Raw genomic sequence first — 22904 nt, forward strand, 5'->3', positions numbered from 1 at the left:
TTGCAAACTCCCAGGGATATGATTTGTTTTGTAGTAGTGTGTGTACCTGTATGTGTTGTTTGTACATACACAGATTCAAGAGTACTAATACAGAGCTGACAGATGAGGTCACTTTTATTTTCATACATGCATTCATTCATACTGATGTGTGTCTAGACTATCCTTCTTACATATTTCATTTAAAATTTTACTTGCATTAAGTAACTTGCATTAAGAAACGGATGGAAATGTAAATTAAAAGTATTTTTGCCAGAATGTATGCCAGTTAAGCACGATCCTCGCCAACTCCTCCATAACTTTTTATTATACTTGGCCATCCTGTTTGTGGCTTCTGTAAGAAATAGTTCAGAAGAAAGTCATACATTTCATGTTAAATCTCTTTTGTACAGTAATATACAGAGCTTAGTATCTACACCAACCAGAAAGAGGACGACACCAGATGATCACATTAAGACTCAGGAGAAGACATGCATTTGCAATCCAGTAGGGGGTCCCCTCACAGACACCAACAAAAAAAAGAAAAGAAAAAACCCAAGACACAAAAATGGCTTATAGCCAAACGTCTCCTGTCTCTGTACTGGTGCCAGCCAGTTATGCCAGGTGAGTGGGAAGCATGTGACCCAGTCAGTACATGTAGGACTGCCATTCATCCTGGCTACCCTCCACACACAGACAAACAGATAGCCAACCATGTTTGGCATCAGGAGGAAGTGCAGGGGAGTCACAGTGCCCCTTTCAGGAGCCAGGACAGACCAGATCCAGCCCAGTCATGTAAAGGTGTGGAGCGCTGGGACCGGAGGGATGGGGGGGCTATGGCTGGGGAACCCTCTCCCAGTCCCCCTGCTCCGTCCTGCGGTAGAGCTGGGGCTGGCCTCCAGGGAACAGGCTGTCTGGGCTGGGGTGCTGGAGGAGGAACTGGATGGTGGACTTGATGTGCTGGATGAAGTGTGGCGGCTCAGCCATGGGGGAGGTGGATAGGTACTGAGGGGGAGGGGGGGAAAGAGTGAGAATGGAGGACAAGGGCTTAACATAGACAGCCACAAATATGCTAACACAATACCATGATTATTTTGAGTAACCGTGGTAATAACTTTGCTATCTCTCATGATGGAAATTGGGTTTGCTGCAGAATCACACACACAGAATCAAACTGTTGTCCATGCAATGCAGGCTTTAGATTTCATTGAATACATGCAAACTGAAGCAAAAGTCAGAGCATATCACCTCATTGAAAAAATCCCTCTTTTCCCAAAACTTTCAAATGTTAAATAGAACCAGATATCTTTTCAGGTGGCAGTGATCCAAGGGTCAACAAGGTATAAGGTCAATGAGGTCCGAAAGAAAGTTTGACACATTCTAAAACAATTAGGGTCCTGCAGAGTAAAACAAAAAAGTATTCTGTCCCTCAGTTCTTACCTTTAAGATGGTGTCATCCTTTTGCGACAGCCAGAAGGCAATATCCAGATTAGGGGACCACTTGCAGGGGCCTATTTTCACTAGGCCTTTGCTTGAGTCATAGATGTCAGCCATCTATATAGAAGACACGTTCACATAGACACAGGTCATGTAACACTCCATCGAAATCTTCAATGTCTAACATTTTCCTATGGGCTTTCACATCAAACTTGGTTTCTCCTCAGTTTCATGTAATCACAGATCTCAGAGGTTTGGGAAAGGTGAAAGCAGGGTCATTCCTACACCAGCTGCCACCAATCCAGTCATGTCAGATCAGTAATCCTCCCAAGGTGCAGAACTAGAGAGGACGCCTGTGAGTGTAGAAAAACAACAGTGGTGTCTCTACCTGTCCTCCAGTGAAGGTCCTCGCTGAGCGGAGCTCCTCTGCAGGACCTTTAGAGGGGAACGAGGCAGGGAACACCTCCCCTGTCTTCACGTTTACGCCTGCAGATGGGCGACACACACACACAGTCAATACATTAGATACTGTGTACTATTTCACACTCCTCAAAAACGCGACTGGTGGGAGCGCTCCTGCAATGCACGGTGCAATGACTACTTACCTATCCCATAAACCACCGGTCTGTGTGTTCCGTCAACTATGACATCATTCATCTCTACGGAAAAAAATGGAGCGTGTTTATAAACGCGCCCTTTCAAGTTACCTTATTGTCATGTTTGTAACCATACATTAAAACCCTTTCTGATTCTGATACAACACCCAGTGGTTCACTGCAGATGGTAAAGTACTGAATGAACGAACACAACAATTCAACATGAATCACCTGTGATGCAGCATGTTTCTAGGTGAATATCCTCCTTCTGTTTGTGAAAGGCCGCTGCGGAACACCAGCGCACACACAATGAGGTCTTGTCATTATGCAGACAACACTTTTGCTATTTCCAAGTGTCTTTAAGGCAATAGGTGAAGACAGAAGAACGGGGTATTTACCCAGGAGGCTAAGGCTTAATTTTTCAGACGTCTTTGACTCGTCGTCGAATCCCCCGACAAGATGGAGCTCCAGTCTGGAAGATGAGTACAGGCTGACATTGAGTGGAAGTGTGTATCAAATTGCTGGTGTTTTGATTAGCGTAGGAACCCAAACATCTCCAAAACATCCAGAGGAGGACGTTTGGGTTTTTTCTGGTGGCAGGCAAGGCATTCGTCACACAAGCTTTGTTTGAAACCACCTCTGCTACGTCACGATGCATACACCAAACGATCAGTAAAGGATATGGATGTCTCCACCATGCATAGAATGACTCTCCATCGTACGTGTCTGTTTTTGTCATTTGCCTTCCTTGACTGAGTGATGTCACTGCTACTACGATGAAGAAGGACTTTGCTCTGTGTGTATGGGTGCGTGTGCGCGTACTCGTGTCTTTCTTTCTCACCTGCCTTCCTTGACAGGGCCGCTAAGTGATGTCACCGCTTTCACGACGAGAGGAACTTCGCTCCACGTACTGGAGCCGTCACAATGGGCAAGGCAGGCGGCTCCACTTCCTGAGAAATGAGACAGACACACCCCTTAAAACATGAGGGGCTCCTGTCGCTGGTTACCATGACAGCTGTCAATTGTGCATTCTAGGTAGGCCCCGTTACCTGTGTGTCGCACCAGAACGAGGTGGCAGGTGGTGGCATCGTCAGAGCCGATGACAGCTACAGAGTCTGGACAAATAGAGGAAGACATGTTGACGTTTGAAAGTTATTTACAGAAAAAACATTCAGTGGGCACCATTTCTTGGAAAAGTGACAGTTTATTTTGGACCTGTTCTCTTGTACTTTTATATGAACACAACACAATTAAGGTCAAAGTTAAGACTGCTAGGTTTAATTTGATTTGGTTTATATGTATTACTTTATTTTGGGATAATAGCATGTTCTGGACATTTCCACCCATTTTAGTGTAATAAAAGTAACTACTATCTAACTAACTGAGGCAGTGTGCAATAAACCAATGGGTATTTCATTTGTTCTCAATACGTATCTCCTTCCACCTCTTTGGTATAGGTTCATCTTTGTGTCCTTTTTTCAATAACATTTGTTCCATAACTCTTAAGGATAGTTCAGGAACTTACTACAGACTCTAACTTTCTTTTGTTCAGGCATAGCAGTTGTTGTTCAGGCTTAATAGTTGTTACTCTGAATTCTATGCTTTGAGGTTCAGGAATGGAATGGTTCATCCAATGATTAAAAGACCCCCAGGCTGAACACTTAAACGCAATATTACAACAGTCATTGTAATGTGTTAATGTATGTCCCTGTATAATGACATTTAGTTCCCACAGTACCTGTCAACTAGATGACACCATAATATAAATTTCAGGTAGCGTTAAAGCAATAGCTCATGTTTGTGGACTGGTTTAAGCACTCACCGTCTGCTGGCGTTGTTGCAGCAAACTCTCTTTGCTGAACGTAAAGAAGGCACTTCGGGTCTACATCCACAAACGCTTTGGAACGAAATTCGCTGGCGTTTGTCTGCAAATGTTGACAACAAATCCATTGTAGCTAACTATTAGCATGTGTATGCGGCTTAGGTCACGGGATATAGGTTAAATAATCATTAATTTTAACAAGGACATCTTCTTAACATTGAATGCGGAAAAGCTAGCTAGATGTACAGTAAGAATACTAACCTGCAAATGTGGATATTTCGTGAAAAGTTCATTTGTCGAACTTGGTCGTTCGATTCGTCTATTTTGTATTAAGAGTGGCATTTCTTTCTGCAATTTGAACCTATTCTAATGTCATAATAACAGACCCAATACATACAACTAGCAGGACAAAATACACATTAAAAGTAAATTAGCTATCTAGCTGCTTGCATTTCCTGGTATGTCTTCTTCTTCAGAAAACGTGTACAGTACTGCCATCAACTGTACAACGTAAGTACAACACACAGTCAGACACAAAAATAGATGGGCTACGGCTATTCCCTATCATGCTACGCATTTTTCGTTGCTATTTTGTAAGCAGTCACTGTAGATAGGCCAATACTTGTTTTACGTCTTTAAAGAGGGAGGCACTGGAAGTTTACGTGACGATTTGAAGCAACAACAAAACAAAAAATATTTTGTTTGCATGTTTCAGGAACCTCTAAATATTCGGGTACGCATTCCGTCTTCAACTGCCTAACAAAGTTTCGACTTTGACATTAGGATTTTAATTTCTCCGTGAAAGAAGCGGTTTTTCTAGTTGCCTACGTGCAAGTAAGCTGCAAATATTACGAAGGAAAAAAATTCGAAAACATGAGAGGGAGTTCCTCCTATGGGGACAGAGGTGATAGAGATCGGGACCGTGGACGAGACCGTGGGTAAGAAAAAATATTGTACATAAAACCAAACAAAAAATATAGATAGCCCGTACGTTGTTCTACGTGCACATGCATACTTTGATTATCTGCTTGTGTTTGGAAATAAGCAATACATTTTCTGTGTAGGAGTAAGTGAACTAATAAAATTAACTACAATAGGCGTAATTGTTAGGCTACTCGGTTAGATCTTGAGTGGAAATCGTTGCCGTCGCGTTACCTCTACAGGGCTTTTGTGGCGATTGATAGGCTACATAGAATTGCTGACTTGCGGTATTTTTTTTATACATGTGCATGATAAAATTATCATACAACTCTCAGGTAGAGTAGACTACTATCAACAGAGTAGTAGGAGTATAGTGGGCTTTAATACTTTTTATCATGAGACACAATACCATACATTTCTACTTTCCATGCGCATATAAGGGCTCGGTTTGGTTCTAGTAGCTACGGCGGCAGCAGGAGCGGACCTCCCCCCATGAAGTTTGGGAATCCTGGAGACCGCCTGCGCAAGAAGAAGTGGAACTTGGACGAGTTGCCGAAGTTCGAGAAGAACTTCTACAACGAAAATTCGGAGCTCCAGCGTATGAGTCAGGTATAAACTTGCACAGTCGCGGCCTTAACTTGTGTGGCTCTCTGGGCAAACCCCCCTCCTGTGCCGCCCCCGGCAGATTGGCCCCGCCCTAACTAAGTCCGCCCCTGCATAACTCAATGACAAACAATGACAGTGATACGATGTATGCTGCAGTACCAATTTCCTAATTCTAACCTGTTGCATTCGGATTTCTGTCCTCCAGTATGATATTGATGAGTTTCGCAGGAAGAAGGAGATCACTATTAGGGGCACTGGCTGTCCCAAGGCCGTCACCGGTTTTCACCAGGCTAATTTCCCCCGTAAGTAGGAGCCTTCTGGAGGACCACATTTAAATACCTGTTGCAGAGGTCCAGGACCTTCATTTGAAGTTGAAATGTCTTTTGTTGATCTTTTTTTACAAACTGATAAAAAGTTGAGATGAATTTAGGCTATAGGGTTTATCTTTTGAGAAACACCATGTGTAACCGTTAACGTGAATTTACATTTTATTCAAGTATAAAAACTCAACTGTATCTAAAGTGCCATACAAATAGTGCATATTGTAAGTACAGCAAATGGCATAGGATAATACCAAGAATCAGAAATGCACAGCTCTAGTAGCATTTCAGTGGTTAGAGCCAAGGAACAGTTTGTTTGAACAGTTTATCTCTCCTTTGTCAGAGTACGTGATGGACGTGCTTTTGCAGCAGAACTTCAAGGAGCCCACGGCCATCCAGGCTCAAGGCTTCCCACTGGCCCTGAGCGGGAGGGACATGGTGGGAATAGCTCAGACAGGCTCTGGCAAAACCCTGGCGGTGAGGCTTGGATGCTGTATTCATATGAAAGTATACACAGTCTAGAAGTATAATAGTATGTACTGTATATAAGCTTTTGTGACACTTGTATGCTTGCTGCTTCATACACACACCGACGCACACATATATACACAGCTGTCAATATCTGTCTCTTCGGAGTAATAGACCCACATAAACGTTTTATGAGGGTGAATAACTGCAAAAATAAGTGATGGCGCACAGACACACATGGACACTCAGAGGAACATAGACAGGCAGCTGCAACCTCCCAACATAAAAATCAGGCATAAACCCTATTATTCTGCACCAGGGCCGGCCCAAGGCATAAGCAAACTAAGCAGGGCCCCTGTGGCTACCAGAAGGGCCCTAGAGCAAATGAAATTACAGACAAAAAAAACAAAAAACAACGCAAAGATAAACGGCGCCGAGGGGCCCCCAAATCAATTTTGCTTAAGGCCCCATAAAGGCTTGGGCCGGCCCTGTTCTGCACCATTAGGGAACTAGACTGAACTGATCTTCTTTCCGATCTCTTTCATCTTTTGTAGTATCTCCTCCCTGCTATTGTCCACATTAACCATCAGCCCTACTTGGAGAGAGGAGATGGGCCTATTGTGAGTACACAACATTGGGCTGCTGCTGCTGCCTCGTACTGTGTGTGACTACAGAGTAGATGGCTCTATTTAAGGAGTTGCCATATCCACATCACGTATGACTGAGCTGCTGAAAAATACAAACTTTTACTAGTTTTACTCGTTTTTTACTTTTAGTGTATTGAAGCACTTCATGTGATATGGGTGGTCCCACATCAGTAACACATTGTGTGCTGTTTAACATATCTATGGTTGGTCAGTATCCTTGGAAGAATTCCCTCCGGAACCAAAGTCACTTAAGTGCTATACTTTGATCTGTTAACCATGTGTTGTTCTCTCCCCCGGCCCTGGCCCTCCACTACCACTTCCTTCGCTCATCCCTCTCTCCTTTATTCGTCTTTACATCCACCCCTCATTTTCACAAACTCCTTCTACCCATCCTCACTCTTTTTGGTCACTTTCTCTCCCTCCCTCCCTCCCTGCCCCCTCCTCCCACTCACCCACCTTTCCTTCCCACCAGTGCCTGGTCTTGGCCCCCACCAGAGAGCTAGCACAGCAGGTGCAGCAGGTCGCCAACGACTATGGCAAGTTATCACGCCTCAAGAGCACCTGCGTCTACGGCGGCGCCCCCAAGGGGCCACAGATAAGAGACCTGGAGAGAGGTGACCACATTAACATCTTCAGTATGACAGGGATTTTTTTGGACGTACAGTACAAGGGTGAATTTTAGATTTTAAGCTTGCAAATATTTTGGAAAAGTCCTACCTTTTTATTTCAAAATTCCTTCGCAAAGGCCATGTTCATCATGTCTTTAGTGGTAAATCTGGCTCTTGTTTTCAATAATAACATTCTTGATGGAGAAGCACAGTTTGGCTGCTCAGCTGTCGTGCCTGCGGAGCGGCTGTGTTTGAAGCGTGCTGCCTTCCAGATGGGGCTGATGCCTTTCCCTCTGAGAGGACTGTCTGCTCATATTTTATAATCATAAAAAAGAAAGAAAAGTTGGAGGAAAGGCTAGGATTGGGTGAATAGTCCTCTAAGCTGTGTTCATTGTGTTAAATCCCCTCCCCGCCCAGGTGTGGAGATCTGTATCGCCACACCCGGTCGACTCATCGACTTCCTGGAATCGGGGAAAACCAACCTGCGACGCTGCACATACCTGGTCCTGGATGAGGCCGACCGCATGCTGGACATGGGATTTGAACCCCAGATCCGAAAGATTGTGGACCAGATCAGGGTAGGGGGGATAGGAACATGGTTCATGGACAGCTGCTGATAGTTGAAATGTCTTCTTGGAATGGAAGTTAGATAGATGGTTATGAAATGATGTGATCATTCTATTAAATAAACTCTACCGGACACCTTGATGGGTTTTGTGATACAGAATTGACTCTTTGATTGACTCTCTCTCTCACTCACTCACTCTCTCCCCGTTTGCCCCCTCGTTTTCTCTATCTCCACCCTCAGCCTGACCGGCAGACCCTGATGTGGAGCGCCACATGGCCCAAGGATGTGCGCCAGCTGGCCGAGGACTTCCTGCGGGACTACGTCCAGATCAACGTGGGCGCCCTGGAGCTCAGCGCCAACCACAACATCCTGCAGATTGTCGACGTCTGCATGGAGAACGAGAAGGACAACAAGTGAGGCTGCCGGAGATTGTTGCTGTGATTGGATGGTGAAACAGGGTTATGTCTCCATGGTCTTCAATTGCCACCTGTCCTTTCTATTTTTTAGGTAGATCAAGTGGAAATTAGTTTATGAAGTGGTTTATTCATCATGTGCACAGAACATCGGTCATTCTGGACAACGACATCTTTATGGCATGTCATGCAAACAGCTACGTAGAGGCCTACAAAAAATGAATACACATTTAAAACAACGGCAGCCATTCAAGGCTGACAGAATGTGTCAGTGCAAAGCGAGTGAAAATATCAGTTATTTTATCATTGTTGGTAATGAAGGGAAATGGGGAAGTGAAGGAGGCTATTGTGGTGTGTAAGAAGGAACATACTTTTGTTTACAAGCAGTTGGGGCAATACTGAGTCACGTTTTTTCTCCTACTTCTCAGGTTAATCCAACTAATGGAGGAGATCATGGCTGAGAAGGAGAACAAGACGATTATCTTCGTGGAGACCAAGAAGCGTTGTGACGAGCTCACCAGGAGGATGAGACGAGACGGGTGAGAGGAAGAGAGGGACGGAGGGAGGGATTAAAACATTGGATCTACAAATTCAATTTTTTTATGAGGAGTGGGGTGTCCTCAGGTGGCCAGCCATGTGTATCCATGGAGACAAGAGCCAGCCAGAAAGAGACTGGGTTCTGATAGGTGAGTCACAATTCAATCTGCCTCCGCGTCTTAAGATGACTCATCTCTTTCCTCGTTGACTCGATAGATGCAGAGAAATATGGAGATTCGACCACTTTTGTTTACATTTTCTTGCTGCCTTTTCTGAATGCAGAGTTCCGCAGTGGGAAAGCCCCAATCCTCATTGCTACTGACGTGGCCTCTCGTGGTCTGGGTATGTCCCCTCAACACACACACACAGTATTACACACACACACAGTATCACACAACTTTCACTTATCATTACAAATAATGAAAAATGAAGAAATGTTTTTGTTGTTGTAGTGTATACAGTACATATTTCAAGCTGTGTGGTTTAGTGAAGGACACACAAAACAATATAATGTGATTTGTTGCTTAATTTCCCATCCCATTTTCAGGTTTAACACGTGGACATTGCAGTATGTCTACTTACAGTACGTGCAATGGGCCTGTACACTTTCTGTGAATGAAGTGCTGGTACATTGCTTTTGAAAATGTCCAACTCGACTATATTTCTGCCATATACCATTTCTGTGGCTGCCTCCACACAAATAACCCCATTCGAGGTTGTAAAGCAAGCCTCAAAGCTACTGTACTGTAGCTGTAAAACTGCAACATCAACAAACAACAGTGTCAGTTGCCTCCCCTTTGGCCTTTAGCTCCCCTGTGGTTTTACAGTCTGTTTCTTGTTACTGCAGTTCAAAGCCTCCCTCGACCCAGGGTGCTCTGGCACGCTGCCTGAACAGGAGGGGTGTGAAAGGGGGGTGGGGGTGGGTGGGGGGACTTGAACCCTTTGTCATCATCGTGTCTCCTCTATGGTGCGAATGTACAGTTTTCTTATTTTTTTACTGTAACTTGAACTAGAATTTTTTTCTGAGGCTGGTTATTGCTACCGCATATATTTTAGGTACAGGGTAGCCCACAATGTGTTTTTAAAAGATAATGTCCGTCCACCCAGTAGCTCTTTAGTCAAGCTCCCTTAGTTCAAACCTGGAAGTGTGAAGGGGACGTTTACATGTTGGATTTTGCCAAGCCTAACTATGACTGTCTCCTTGTTCTTCTTTTTCTCCTCCCCCCCCCTCCCTTCAGGGTTTGCCAGCACATGGCCGCTCAAGCAGTCAGTGCTGGAGTCAGAACTGGTGTTGCCTCCAGTCAGGCTATGCTAAAGGCTAGGTCACATGCTAAATGCCAACGGCTACTTTTAACAAGGATGCAGGCCCCCTTCACCCACCTCTTGTACCACAGCTCCCTGTAGTGTTAGTGCGTGTCATTCCAGCGAGCTCGCCCTTGGGCCCCAGCCTGAGGTGCCCGTCTGTCCGTTTGCCCATCCGCCCGAAGGCAGACAGACAGGGAGAGAGTTGTAGGAGCTCGTCTGGATCCAGTCCTGACCCGGTTCTGTGCGGAGGTCCTGCAACTCGGCGAGAGAGCAACAGAACCGTCCGGTGCATTTACGGTTCTGCTCCCGTCCGAGGTTGCCGGTGCGTGCTAAAGGGTGAGGAGGAAAGTGTGCAAGGGAGGGGGAGTGACATAGCCTACCAACCCTCCCTCCCTTCTTCCTCCCCCCCCCAAGCTCCTCCCAACGAGCCAGGACTGATCAGGGGGTGACTACCCTTGTAAAGCAACTTGAAAGGGGTAAGTACCTCAGCACCCCCTATTTCTCAATCCACGAGCTCTGAACCTCTCATTCAGGTCGTTCCATCCTTTTGACTCCCGAAACCATAAGATATAGGGGTGGTTGTGAAATGTTTTCTGACAGCATACGTGTTCATGAATTGTAATTCCACCATTTTGTACTTCACCTGTTCTCTTTGGGGACATTCGGATGTTGTTTGGCAAGTTAAGGAAGTCTCACAGTGGCCGCTCGTCGGTTACCTTGGAAAAGGGCAGGTAAAAGGAGACATGTTTATGGATTCCAGCAGTGTTGTCAGAGCCCCATGTTTTCTGTAATGAGAAACAGACTTCTTTGTCCGTTTATCAGTCTAGTGTTTGGAGAAACATTTCAGTTTATTTCCCCCTGTAAGAATCATTTTGGCCAAAAGAAGACTTAAAAATACAGTACGGAAAATTACCAGTAGCACTTTTCTATGGCACCAGAAACCATGTGGCAAGGGTCCATATTCAAAAATCGGCTTCTCTGTCTTGTAACATCCAAAGTTGAAGTTCAATTTACATGTACATTTATTCATTTAGCAGACGCTTTTATCCAAAGCGACTTCCAAGAGAGAGCTTTACAAAGTGCATAGGTCACTGATAAAAAACAACAAGATAGCCCCCAAAACATTGCGGGTAGCCAAAACATGAAGCACATATATATCAGAATGCTTTGAAACGACTTTTTGAAATTGACGGTAAGTAACGCAAAAGACAGTCTTTTATCAGTCCACATTCTGGAGAACCTAAATCAACACTTCATCCCTATCCTCTCTCTCTGACTACGTGAAACAAACTGATCCTCCTTTACCCCGCTCAGACGTGGAGGACGTCAAGTTCGTCATCAACTACGACTATCCTAACTCCTCGGAGGACTACGTCCACCGCATCGGGCGCACGGCGCGCAGCACCAACAAGGGCACGGCCTACACCTTCTTCACCCCGGGGAACCTGCGGCAGGCCCGGGACCTGGTCCGGGTCCTGGAGGAGGCCCGGCAGGCCATCAACCCCAAGCTGCTGCAGCTGGTCGACTCCGGACGCGGAGGCGGGGGTGAGTTTGCTCGGGTTCAAAACACGCACCGTCCTTTTCTTCGACGGTTGTAGTAGATGTTGTGTAACCTAATGGGGGAAATGGTATTGTGGTCATATACAAATGACCCGGTATATAAGGGTTAGGTCAGGAAGTGGTAGGGGGTCTCTTATCTGAGCGATGTTTAGAGCAGGTCACGTATCCTATATTATGTCTATGAAATAAAGATATCCAGAAGCACTCCATACCTGTGTAGACACTAAATCCACAAGATATAGATAACACCACAGCACAGAGACCCACTCTTCTCAAACACTCGTCATATTTTGTAGTCACGTTGTTGACTACAACGTGGTCGATTTTCCCCACATTCTTTTCTCTAGGTGGCCGGGCGCGTTACCGGCCCAGCGGCTCCGATGACAACAACCCCAACATGATGTACCAGGACGAGTGTGAGCGCCGCATGCGCACTGCCAGCGGAGCCAATAAGGAGAGCCGCAGCAGCTTCAGCCGCGACGGGCGGAGCCGCGACGGAGACAAGTCCTCCTCGTCCTCCTATCGGGACCGGAGCAGGGAGGGGAGGAGCGGCTACGGCTCGGGAACCGACCAATACCAGAGCTTCAGCCGGAGCGGGGGCCAGTCGGGCAGTTCCTCGGGTGTGAATGGCGGGAGGCAGGACCAGTCGGGTCAGTTTGGGCCGCCTCCGTCTGGAGGGCCCCAGCCACTTATGGCCCAGCAGTTTGCCCCGCTTCAGTCCCCCCTCATGAGCTTCATAGGGAAGCCACCGTTCCCCTTTGTTCCCCCACCCACTCCCCCCGCCGCTGCACCCAGGAAGTAGAACGCCACCCATGAAATCCCATTAAGTGTGAAGCTGATGTAGCTTGTGTCCTTCCCTGAAGGGTACAGGAGTGGGCAGGTAAGGGCTAATGTACGGTTGTTTTGTAGTTTAGAGATTGCTTACTTTTTTGTAGATTAGAGTGCCCTGTATATGTGAAACGTATTGTCCCTACTCTTGTTTCAATTGTGTTTATCACTCTGTAGGACTACTTGAGTTCTTTTTTTGTCTGTAACTCGGGTGTTCTGTGCTCTCTGGTTTTCTACTTTCCTACAAATCTGCAACCATCTTAAATTATGGATGCAAATCTGTACTTGCAGTTGCCTTTAACTGTGATTCTGAGTTATAATATCTGTATGGCTACACTCAGTTACTATATCTGGACATTAGATGCAAAAATCTGTTTATCTTAGATTAGTAATCAAATGAGCATATCTGAAGTCTCTTGCCTAGAGACTAGTACAGTCTGTCTGTACGTAAAAAGTGGTTGTTTCTTAAGCTGATTCATTCCACAGCATTAAAAGTTTTTGTAACCATTGAAAATGTTTCTGCCATCTTTCATTTCCAATATCTAATTTTCCCTTTGCTGAGGAGCAGCAGTCAAGATAATCGACAACAGACACCGATTTAAACCCCCAAGAAAAAGAATAACTTTATTTCCCTTAAATACATATTTGCACTACATTCACCCTCATATAGAATTGCTCTTTGCCTCTTTTTTTTTTTGGGCAAATGTACATAAATGCAGAACCAGTATCCTTATTTACAGAGTCAGAGCAGACCTGGGATAGGAGAGGGATGTTGGAATGTGGAAAGGAAGCTACGAAGTGACAGAAGAGAGGATACTGCTACATGGGATGGAGCTCCCCATTCAGAACAGATCTGGGGTCAGCTTTGCGCTCTCCCCCCCTCACAGTTTTGATCAGCACAAGGAAAAGAGCAAATTTAACCGAACGCATATCGCCGATGATTGGTTTGATGTTCCCTTTAGTTTCACACTTGAGGAAGCATCGATAGATTTCTTATAAAGACTAATTTGCATTGAACGAAAAAGACTCATTCTTATGTACATGACGGCTAACAAAACAAACATGAAGAATGAACTTTCGGCTTAGGCACGAACGGCAGATTCAGACTGGGTGTCAGTACGATCTCAACGCAACTCGCTTTGGAAAGGTGAGACAGGTAAAAGGCAGGAATAAAACAAAAGGGGAGAAATACATTTGTGCAAAATTTCTAAAGAGCGCATGAGTTGTAGAAATCCCTTCTGCGTTGATCAAATAGACACAGTTAAAGTGAATGGAATTGGTGGGGGGTGGTGTACCATGTTTTGGAATGTTAACAAAATGAGTGTTTTAGGAGTCCAATCGAAACATCAAAAAGAAACTCACTTTCTACAGTCACAACGCAAGAGATTTTCATTTCCTTCAGAGAATATTGACAAGTGTCATCTTGTCACAGCATTGGATATATCCACCTGTCGTCGTCGTCATAAACTCGCATACTAAACTTCCCCTCGACACCATATAAAACAAAACACGCACGACGGTACTTAGTCCATCTGTCGTTTTGTGCACAACACGCTCCCACTCATCCAGACACACAAACGTTCAGGTTAAAAGGCTCGACTTGTCGTCTCAAAAGTCACTGCGATGACGTGACGTCATCTTCAAATGCAGTAGTGCTTTCGCGTCTTTTCGATGGGAGTAGGGTTGTTGGAATGAAGAAAACCAAACCCAAAGGAAGAAGGAGTACGATGATGCTGAGATGAGGAAACAAGAAAAGGGGGATGACGAAAGGAGGACTGGACAGGACACGGGAAAGGCACGAGGGGGGAACCCTACACCTCCCAGACCGCTCAGGATCCCAGCTCCTTTCCCCAAGCCTGATCCGTCACCGCTAACAATGTCTCACTCCTCGGGAACAACGATTGAGGGGGGGGGGGGGGGTCCATCCATCTACACCCATGAAGGAAGCAGCGGATCATGTGACAGGAAGTTCTCGGGGGGGCAGGAAGGTTCCTTCCCCCCACTAAAGGTTCCCCCAGGTGTCGGGAGGGGGGAACTGTTCGACGTCCCCCGATTCGTCGTGCGATTCCTCCCCCAGGTCGAACGTCAGCTTGTATCTCAACCGCACCTTCTCCTGGGAGCAAACACATAGCGTTCCCATTTTTATTGGATGGAAACATCAGCAATTACATGCAAGACTGCCAAAGAGACGGACTTAACGGGGTAGGGGAGTTTTGTTGCATCGCGACAGAGATATACGAGGAGAGAAAGAGAGACAGCGAAAGAGAGGGAGAAGGACACGAGGAGAGAAGGACAGAAAGAGGGAGAATGGCATGAGGAGAGAAAGACACAGAGAAGGACATGAGGAGAGAGAGAGACACAGAGAAAGAGAAGGACATGCGGAGAGAGAGACAAAGTGAGAGAGAGAGAGAATGACATGAGAGAGACAAAGTGAGAGAGAGTGAGACGAGGGCGAGGTGGCGGTCCTAACCTTGTGGGGGTTGGCCAGCAGCAGCACCTGTGTGAGGGCGGCGGGGGGCAGCAGGGGGTTGAAAGCCGGCAGCTCGGTGCCCGACGGGGGCTGCAGCTTCACCTTCATCACCTGGAGACGTCGGGCATTACAGAGTCACACCACGCATGTTTCTCAGGGTCACACATTGATGGATGAAGTGAGAACGGGCAATGGGTGAGGGAAAGGTAGTAGAATAGAAAGTTCTAGAGAAGAGGACCAGGGGAACGGGAACGTGAAAGTAACCCTGTAAACTTTTGCACATCCCTGCACAAACTGTACAGCTCTTCATTCATTGAAATAACAGTCATACTGTACACATTTGTTAATATTCTTTATTATAATTGCGCAACCTTATTGTATATGTACGCGTTTTACTGCAGTACTTACTTTATCTTTCGATTTACACATTTATGGTAAGGCACCAACATACCATAGCCAATTCCTTATTGTGTGTAAACCTCCTCATAAACCTGATTCAGATTTGATATGCGGGAGGTAGAGCGCAAGCCGGTAAGGGAAAGAGAAAGAAACACAAAGAAAAGAAAAAGGTAAAGAGGTCATCGTCAGTGGTGGTGGCAGGGGACGGCGAGCCTACCTTGGGGACAGCAGACTGGAAGCGGATGCTGGTGGCGGGTGCGGGGGCCGAGGACAGCATGGAGATGATGACCACGAGGACGTCGGGCCGCGACGGAGGGCAGTCCCGCGCAAAATGGAAGAGCACCCTCAGGCTGTGCTTGTCGAACACGGTCACGGGCAACAGGCTGCCTAGAGGAGGGAGGGAGAGCACACGACATTCACGTTGTTTTAATAGCGTATCGTTGTATACGTTTAATTAATGATCCCTAAAGGCTATAGATATTGCTAGTTGTTGTATATTATGACTGTAGGATTCTTAAATTCGATGTCATGGAGTTGTATGTCGTATTGTAGGGCCAAACTATCAGACCATGAGCTTACTGGGTTTTATGGATTCCAGAGGCACTGTCACGTTAGCCAGGGAGATGTCGTCCTCAGGGGGCGGAGCTGGTGCAGCCGTGCCTGGAGCGGGAACCCCGAGGCCGGGCTGGGAGTTTAGGAGAGCCCCAGGCTGCTCTGCGGAGAAGGCCGGGATGGGGCTTGGCATGGTGGTGCTTGGGACAGAGCTGGGGCTGGAGCTTGACTGGGTCTGGAGGTCTCGCAAGGTGGGTCTGGAGTGAGGTTGGTGCTTGTCCCTAGTTGGGCAAGAAGGAGAGAGCCCTCGTTATTAACTTTCAGTACTATTTCGTATATAATTCTATTTTTATTTTATATTATAGTTGTACATTGTTAATCTTTCTAATAACATTCATAGCTTTTGACTTCAATGAACATGTTTTTCTGGCATAGTCAGCTTTTCATTATAACCGCTTACCATGGGTCAGCAATCCTCTCCTACAAGAATGTTAGAAATAACCCACATTTTATCCTAGTGGTAAACGTGTTTCCCATCCTACCATTTGACCTGCTGGCTCCCTGGAGGTAGGGACTGCTGCAGCAGGGTCTTGCCCAGCAGATCGAGCTCATCCATGGGCTTGACGGGAGTGGCCTGGGCCCCCACCGCTGGAGTGTGGGGGGTCAGGGTCACCGAGGGTAGTAGCATGGCCTTGGGCACCGCTGGCACTGTGGGCTCGATGCTGTCGGACGACTGGTTGGGTAAAAGGGGGTATAGGAGTAAGAGATTGTGCGTGTGTGTGCGCTGGAGTCCAAGATGAGACAGAACTCCACAAAGGCTGAAGCTTCCGGAAAACAAAATGATGAAATCTCACCTGAAAGGAGTTCCAGTCTCCTGCTTGAGGGGTCGGGTTGAAGTTGGGCGTGACATCGTTCAGACCTAAGACACCATCATGAGATTATACATTTTTTTTAAGTAAATGTCGTAAAAATCTGATGAGAAACAAATTCAGACACTATGGCCCAGTTTTCCAGGCATGAATTTAGCCTCGTCTTAAAATAAGAAAAAAATTCAATAAATATCTCCACTGAAAACGTGTTTAATCTAGGACTAGGCTTAATCCATGTCTGGAAAATTATGAGCCATTATGTCATCATTTATTTCAGGAGATAAAAGCGTGTTTACCTAGCGACATGAGCTCATCGTCGAGTAGGTTAAGGCCCGCCTCCTGCGATGGCGTCTGCAGAGACGGAGTGCCGGGGTAGGAGGGAAACCCGGCGGGTGAGGTGTCCAATCCCGTCAGGTCTAGGAGAGCCGTGCTACTGCTTCCTGAAAGGGGATTGGACAAGGGGAAAAAAGGATCTAAATTCTATCGGTCAACCTCAAATCACAAGTGATCTACAAATACTGAAACTAGCAAATGTCAACTGGACGCCATGTTGTTGTCCAATTGGGATCCGTTTTTAGGGGTTTGATCCGAAACCAGGAAATAGCCACATGGATTGCCCCGCCCCCTTTCTCACCTGGTAGGGTGGGCGTGGCTGTTCCGTCTCCGTTCACCTCCTCCCCCTTCACCAGCTGCCGGTACAGGTTGATGACCTGCGTGAGGCTGTCGTTGGCCTGCAGTATATCCGCTGGGTTGACCGCGAGAAAAAAGCGCTTATAAACTCTAGGCGTGCTGATGTACCACTGCTACCAAATACAACGATGCACTTCTGGGGAATTGATCATCTGCTGTACTTACTATACGCATGTGCTGTTTATACTGTATGCTGCTTTGGACAAAAGTGTTTGCCAATTGAATTACATTTGACACAAATCCACTGCGTTACCCGGTCGTTGAACTTTCACAGACCCTAGTTCACCCATGGAGCTCGGTACACCAAGACATATTACTCCACCATGAAACACGACAGTTCAGTATTCAGTGCTTTGAGTACTGTGTGTGTGTTTCTCTGGAGACCCCCCCTGCGGTGGGGAGGCGTTTCTGAGAGCGCGCCTCACCCAAGGCCTCGTCGTTGTCCTCCGTGTCGCTGGCCAGTCGGAACAACGTGGGCCGCATCTTTTCACAGCGCTGGTACAGGTCCTGCGAGGGAGGGGGGGATCATTCGTCAGCAACCAATCAGCCATTATACCAACCCAACTCAAAACACGTCCCCCGTGTTGGCGGGACCTTAACTGGGTCAAGTCCTGCGACGTTCAAACCCCCCCGCCCCCCCCCCCAAACAGCTTCGACTGAACGTGGACCCGCAGCTGGCGGCGGCGGGTGCGTACGTTCGCCCCGTGCGACGCCACACAGCTAGCCGTGCCCTGCTGCACACGCGCCACGCACCGCTCGTATGTCTGAACGCTAAACTGTGTGCCGCGTAAGGCCCCTAGCGGTGGCGGCGGCGGTGGCTGACCTTGAGGAGCTCATCGTTGCTCTGGGAGCTGCTCTCCCTGCTGTAGTCCCCCAGCAGCTGGTTGAGCAGGCCCACGCTCTCCTTCACCTCCTGGATGGCGTTGACGCGCTTTGATACCTTCTCCATGCGCTTCTGGTCCTGTGGAGGAGGGGTGTGTGTGGGGGCGGGGGTTAAAGGGAGACAGATAACTGTTAACGGAACAGGATTGCGAATGGTTGATATCCTTGAAGGGGAACTGTGGATATAACTCAATTGGGGGGGGGGGGCGGACAGAAATAAAGGGAAGATGACTTTACTGTCAAGATACTGGGATTGCAAACGGATGATGATTTGAGGATCAGATTTTGAAGACTGTTCAGATGGTGGATTCATTGGGACTTAGAGGACATTGTGGAGATATGACAGTAGTAGAGTACGGCAGCAGTCACAGAGGAACACATTCAAACAAACACAACTAAAACACATACACAGAACATGACTCACCTCCTGAACCATTTCCTTAATGAGTTTGTTTGCTGCTCTTAGATCTTCTGGGTGGGTGCTGTTTAGGAGTCGAGACAGCGTCTGCACAGACAGGAAAGGGGGAAGGAAGGGAGGTGGAGAAAGACATGGAGCGAGTAATGGAAAGGAGGGAACCGTTTTGGACATTGATTAAAAGTTGCAGTGAGTTGAAATACGAATGATAAGAGTTATACAAAAGATCAAGTTAGCATTTCGGGAAAAAAAAAAAGAGATGAAAAAAAGAAGAATGGATATTTATTTTTTTTGCATCTTTACCTTAGACTTCTCCTCATCCTCAAAGATGGCGTTCTTGGGTCGGGCTGGAGGCGGTGGGAGTGGATTGTCGTCAGGAAGGACTGGGTCCTGCTTCACAATACCTGGAAGAGACCCCGTCCACTTCACATGAGTAAACAGTCCGTCAACAACACGTCCCATGTACCACCGTCATCTAGGTCACATCTCTAGAATAACATTGCTGGAGCCATGAAGAGTTAACCATATGATGGGACTGGCTACAGGGCTACATAGCTACTCTCTAAGTGGGGTCGGGCCGTAAAGTCATTCATGAATTACCTAGTAATGACTCATCCGACTTTCAACTGGATTTTTGTCACGGGTTAATGCATAATGCCACTGAAAAAGAGAAGACTAACATACACACAACGAACTTCGGAACTGTTGTTATTCAACACAAATTACGTTTTGAATGGTTACTAAACCGCTTATTTTAAACACGATATGGTATGCCCTAATGTAGTTGCGCCGTCTTTCTCACTATACTCATTGTGATCCTGACATTGCACGGCAGTTTAAGCCTCCAAATTTGGATTTGACCTAGTTTCCTCTACGAGTGTGCTTGTCTCACCCTGTTTCTTGAGCATCTGGTAGGCGTCTGCTATCTTTAACTCGTCAGGTAGCCCCACCGTCCAGCTGTACATCATCTCCAGAACCTTCTTCTTCACCGCTTCTGGTGCCCTGGTACCCAGGTACTGCGAAGGAGATTGCAGGAAGAGTGAGACATACAAAACAGGTAAAGACATCAGCTAGCATCGGCAGTGTCGTGTTCTACAAAAGCATTGTGTTAACTTAACGGATGTTAAGTTGTTCTTCCACTAAAAAGCAGTAATTGTATGGCCTCTCGTCCGTTGGTGATACCTTGGGTGACACAACCTTGATGAGCTCGTTGAGGAAGCGGAACTTGCCCACTTCGTTGTGGAAACGCTTTCCACTGTTCTTCATGCACGTCTCTAGGACCTGAGGGAGAATTCAAGTTCAGTTAAAGTTAGCGTTCCACCGACACAAAACCCTGCATCATTGATGAATGTTAGTAATTGTACATCTTATTTGTCCATTGTATTTCAATCTTTTAATTTGTAAAGTGTTTTCCTATCCTGAGTTCTCAAATCACATTGTGCACATTCACCCAATGTGTACTGTGCTTAGATTCTGCGTTCTAGATGATTCTAGCTCAGGACTTAATAAACCTTATGATTGACCCTTTGCCATTTTTATTCAGTGGTTTTTGAATCGATCATTGAATAGGTTGAAGTGGATAAATACGTACGTCATATTAAAATGTTTTCATTTATTACATGTTTTATATATATGTTTTTAATCAGTCTGGTTTTATAGATTTTGTGCGTTCGATCTGTAAAAGCACTTTGAGTCCACTTCTGTTGTTTTTTTGAAGTGGTCTATGAGTAAAGGTTGACTGGACTTATCATGGTGTATGAACTGGACTCTCACCGCGAGGGCTTGCATGGCCTCCCATTCCTGAGGCGACTGGATCTTATGAGCCAGTAACCTGGCAGCCAGCTGGGGTCTTTTGGAAAAATAAAATGTCACTGAAAATGCCACTGATAACTCAATGCTAAGCAGTAACTCAATAATACTAATCTCTACAAAACACAGTGAAACACAATGGAAAGTGTACTTCTGTCATTAATTATACTAGCTCAGCTTACTGTTTCTCTTTTTGGTTAACAAAGAGCCAGGCTGTTGTTTAGAGCAAGGTTTCTTGCAAGATTCCTCATCAATTTTGCATTTTGTGTCTTATTACTGCCAGCTGAATTTGTATCAGAGCTTGCTGTGTTTTTCATGTTTTTCACAGTGTGATAACATCTTACGCAAAGCGTAGAAGAAAGACTAGACACCAGCAGCTCTGTTCAGCATACGCCAATGACACAAGGATGTTCATACCAGTGTTTCCCACACATAGACTAATTTGTGGCGGTGCGCCACAGAATCAACTCCGGCCGCCACACATTGCGTTTCGTAAAACATTTTTTTTTATCGCTATTTAGGTAAAAACACGCAGCGTATTCGTTCAGCTGCATTTCCTTTCCCTGCTCTCCCTCCGTCTCTTTCACGCACGCGTCTTTCTCACATACACACACAGTCACTACGTCAGCACACGTTAGCAACAATGCATACGCCGTTCTAGTGAGACCGACAGCTACATCAGCGAGCCTTCAGCATTAGTGCCGTAGCTAAAGGTCTAGGAAAGTTGAGGCTACTTTTCGCTAGGTACCGACGGACATGTCTTAATCGAAGGTTCCCCTACGTTCTTTTGGTGAGAAGTTTCAAGAGCTAGCTACTTACCCGGCGTCATGGAGCCGAACAGTTAAATAGTTATTTAGCACCCTGTATGCAGCGTCGCTACCTGCATATGCAGAAATTATTTGTTTGTTGTTGTTGATTTTGTGAATTATTTCCAATCCCCCCCCCCCCCCCCCCCCCCCCCCCCCCCGCCACATATAGTTTTCTAATCTGTGGGAAACACTGCATACCTAATGAGGCACAGTTGTGGACCCATTGGACTAATATTTGAACCATAAAATGGGGAGCTATGTAGAAAAGGTGCAATCCTTTTTCAATGGTTCCTATGATATGGATGACAACAACCTACGATTCACTAAACATCCTGCTCATGTGATTGACAACATGATTGACAACAGAACCCAAAAAAAGATGTCACTGTCCAAAGACATTATATACTGCAGTGTCGTAAGGGAGTTCAAGACTGTAGGCTTATCATCTGGCAGTTAAGACAGAAAGCTCTCCTCACCCCTCAGGTTCATTGCTCAGCTGTTGGCAGAAGCCTTGGATACTCTCCCAGTCCGTATCCTTGTTTAGTGGGTTGGTAGCTTTATCTGCGGAAATAGATGCACATTTTCGTACAATGACTGGTCGACATCATAAAACGTACATTTTAACGCCCACAATAAGCTAAAAATATGGATATTTTGCCCAAATTGCCAACACAACATTGAAGACATTGACTCCTCCCCATTCTGACAAGCTGTCATAAATTTGAGACTAGGTCGCTAGCTAACCTGCCTTGATCAGCTTTTCAAACACGTTGCAACAAATACATCAAAGATCAATCTACTAACACAACAAACAACGGTTAATCGGGGTTGTCAACTCATTATTTGGCTTTAACTAATCAGGTTAATGTCTGTTTCTGTTCCTCACAAGCTCTTCGGTGTCGATCATGGGTTACACTGCACTGACTTGGTTTGCTAACAATGCTAGCCAACATTCTCATCAAAGTGGGACCACGGTTCAGTAATGTTCTGAGGATTCGCTCTCTCGTAGCAACCATCTCTATCCCATTACCCTATTTCAGCTCATGTCGATCTAAAAATGTTTCATAATGACAATAAAAGCACCGTATGACTCACTGATGCGAGACTCCAAGCTTTCTTCATCTGGAGGCGCCGCCATCTTTCGGCGAAATTCACAAAAAAACGAAACTATCGCGTTATTCTAGAACTTGTCCCACGCTCGCTAGTTGACGTGGGTGTGGGAGGCTCTCAACAAAAAAATTACTTGCATCATACATTATACATACATTATTAGGTTCCCTTCTTGTTGCATGTTTTCAAGTTGTTTTTCTCCTTAAAGGATACTTCTGTGATAATTATTAGCTTTGGTTTGACAGAAAAAGACAACCTGCTATATCACGTCTTTTGAAACTGATTGT

At 46.0% G+C, this 22904-nt stretch overlaps 3 protein-coding genes across 5 annotated transcripts; 1 reads left to right on the top strand and 2 right to left on the bottom strand.

Moving 5' to 3' along the window:
• Positions 1 to 96: 96 nt before the first annotated feature.
• On the bottom strand, positions 97 to 4328 carry ntan1 (N-terminal asparagine amidase). Its single transcript, XM_047044221.1, has 10 exons — positions 4093 to 4328; positions 3832 to 3934; positions 3059 to 3124; positions 2851 to 2959; positions 2408 to 2481; positions 2241 to 2294; positions 2019 to 2072; positions 1802 to 1899; positions 1417 to 1530; positions 97 to 981 (listed from the first exon to the last, which is right to left on the bottom strand). Exons 1-10 carry the CDS (start codon positions 4171 to 4173, stop codon positions 811 to 813), a joined length of 924 nt encoding a protein of 307 aa, XP_046900177.1. The 5' UTR covers positions 4174 to 4328; the 3' UTR covers positions 97 to 810.
• A 102-nt stretch (positions 4329 to 4430) lies between these two features.
• ddx17 (DEAD-box helicase 17) lies at positions 4431 to 13317 on the top strand. 3 transcript variants are annotated; one of them, XM_047044219.1, is made up of 13 exons: positions 4431 to 4769; positions 5211 to 5361; positions 5564 to 5660; positions 6022 to 6155; positions 6701 to 6766; positions 7266 to 7407; positions 7819 to 7979; positions 8210 to 8382; positions 8811 to 8921; positions 9007 to 9068; positions 9202 to 9261; positions 11539 to 11769; positions 12132 to 13317. In XM_047044219.1, the coding sequence occupies exons 1-13, from the start codon at positions 4705 to 4707 to the stop codon at positions 12584 to 12586; spliced, it is 1908 nt and encodes a 635-aa protein (XP_046900175.1). In that variant the 5' UTR covers positions 4431 to 4704; the 3' UTR covers positions 12587 to 13317. The 3 variants fall into 3 exon arrangements, with proteins under 3 accessions (XP_046900175.1, XP_046900176.1, XP_046900174.1); XM_047044220.1 differs by having other exon boundaries at positions 5214 to 5361; XM_047044218.1 differs by having other exon boundaries at positions 4432 to 4769; positions 5193 to 5361.
• Positions 13318 to 14229: 912 nt separating this feature from the next.
• Positions 14230 to 22663, bottom strand: gga1 (golgi-associated, gamma adaptin ear containing, ARF binding protein 1). The gene is made up of 17 exons (XM_047044217.1): positions 22603 to 22663; positions 21984 to 22068; positions 20663 to 20738; positions 20072 to 20170; positions 19782 to 19905; positions 19193 to 19293; positions 18899 to 18979; positions 18416 to 18553; positions 18018 to 18099; positions 17537 to 17647; positions 17199 to 17342; positions 16888 to 16952; positions 16576 to 16766; positions 16061 to 16314; positions 15699 to 15868; positions 15083 to 15193; positions 14230 to 14725 (listed from the first exon to the last, which is right to left on the bottom strand). The coding sequence occupies exons 1-17, from the start codon at positions 22643 to 22645 to the stop codon at positions 14615 to 14617; spliced, it is 1986 nt and encodes a 661-aa protein (XP_046900173.1). The 5' UTR covers positions 22646 to 22663; the 3' UTR covers positions 14230 to 14614.
• Positions 22664 to 22904: the final 241 nt, after the last annotated feature.

Source organism: Hypomesus transpacificus, chromosome 21 (assembly GCF_021917145.1).
Source record: "Hypomesus transpacificus isolate Combined female chromosome 21, fHypTra1, whole genome shotgun sequence".
NCBI classification, from domain to species: Eukaryota; Metazoa; Chordata; class Actinopteri; order Osmeriformes; family Osmeridae; genus Hypomesus; species Hypomesus transpacificus.

Coding starts and splice junctions, on each gene's coding strand:
- ddx17 (XM_047044218.1), top strand. CDS start 4,705: ATGAGAGGGAGTTCCTCCTATGGGGACAGAGGTGATAGAGATCGGGAC. Junction 9,262..11,538: donor CGTGGCCTCTCGTGGTCTGG/GTATGTCCCCTC, acceptor TACCCCGCTCAG/ACGTGGAGGACGTCAAGTTC. Junction 11,770..12,131: donor CTCCGGACGCGGAGGCGGGG/GTGAGTTTGCTC, acceptor TCTTTTCTCTAG/GTGGCCGGGCGCGTTACCGG.
- ntan1 (XM_047044221.1), bottom strand. CDS start 4,173: ATGCCACTCTTAATACAAAATAGACGAATCGAACGACCAAGTTCGACA. Junction 3,125..3,831: donor TGCAACAACGCCAGCAGACG/GTGAGTGCTTAA, acceptor CTATTTGTCCAG/ACTCTGTAGCTGTCATCGGC. Junction 1,900..2,018: donor ACCGGTGGTTTATGGGATAG/GTAAGTAGTCAT, acceptor GCCCATCTGCAG/GCGTAAACGTGAAGACAGGG.
- gga1 (XM_047044217.1), bottom strand. CDS start 22,645: ATGGCGGCGCCTCCAGATGAAGAAAGCTTGGAGTCTCGCATCA. Junction 20,171..20,662: donor AGGCCATGCAAGCCCTCGCG/GTGAGAGTCCAG, acceptor ATTCTCCCTCAG/GTCCTAGAGACGTGCATGAA. Junction 16,767..16,887: donor GAGACTGGAACTCCTTTCAG/GTGAGATTTCAT, acceptor TTACCCAACCAG/TCGTCCGACAGCATCGAGCC.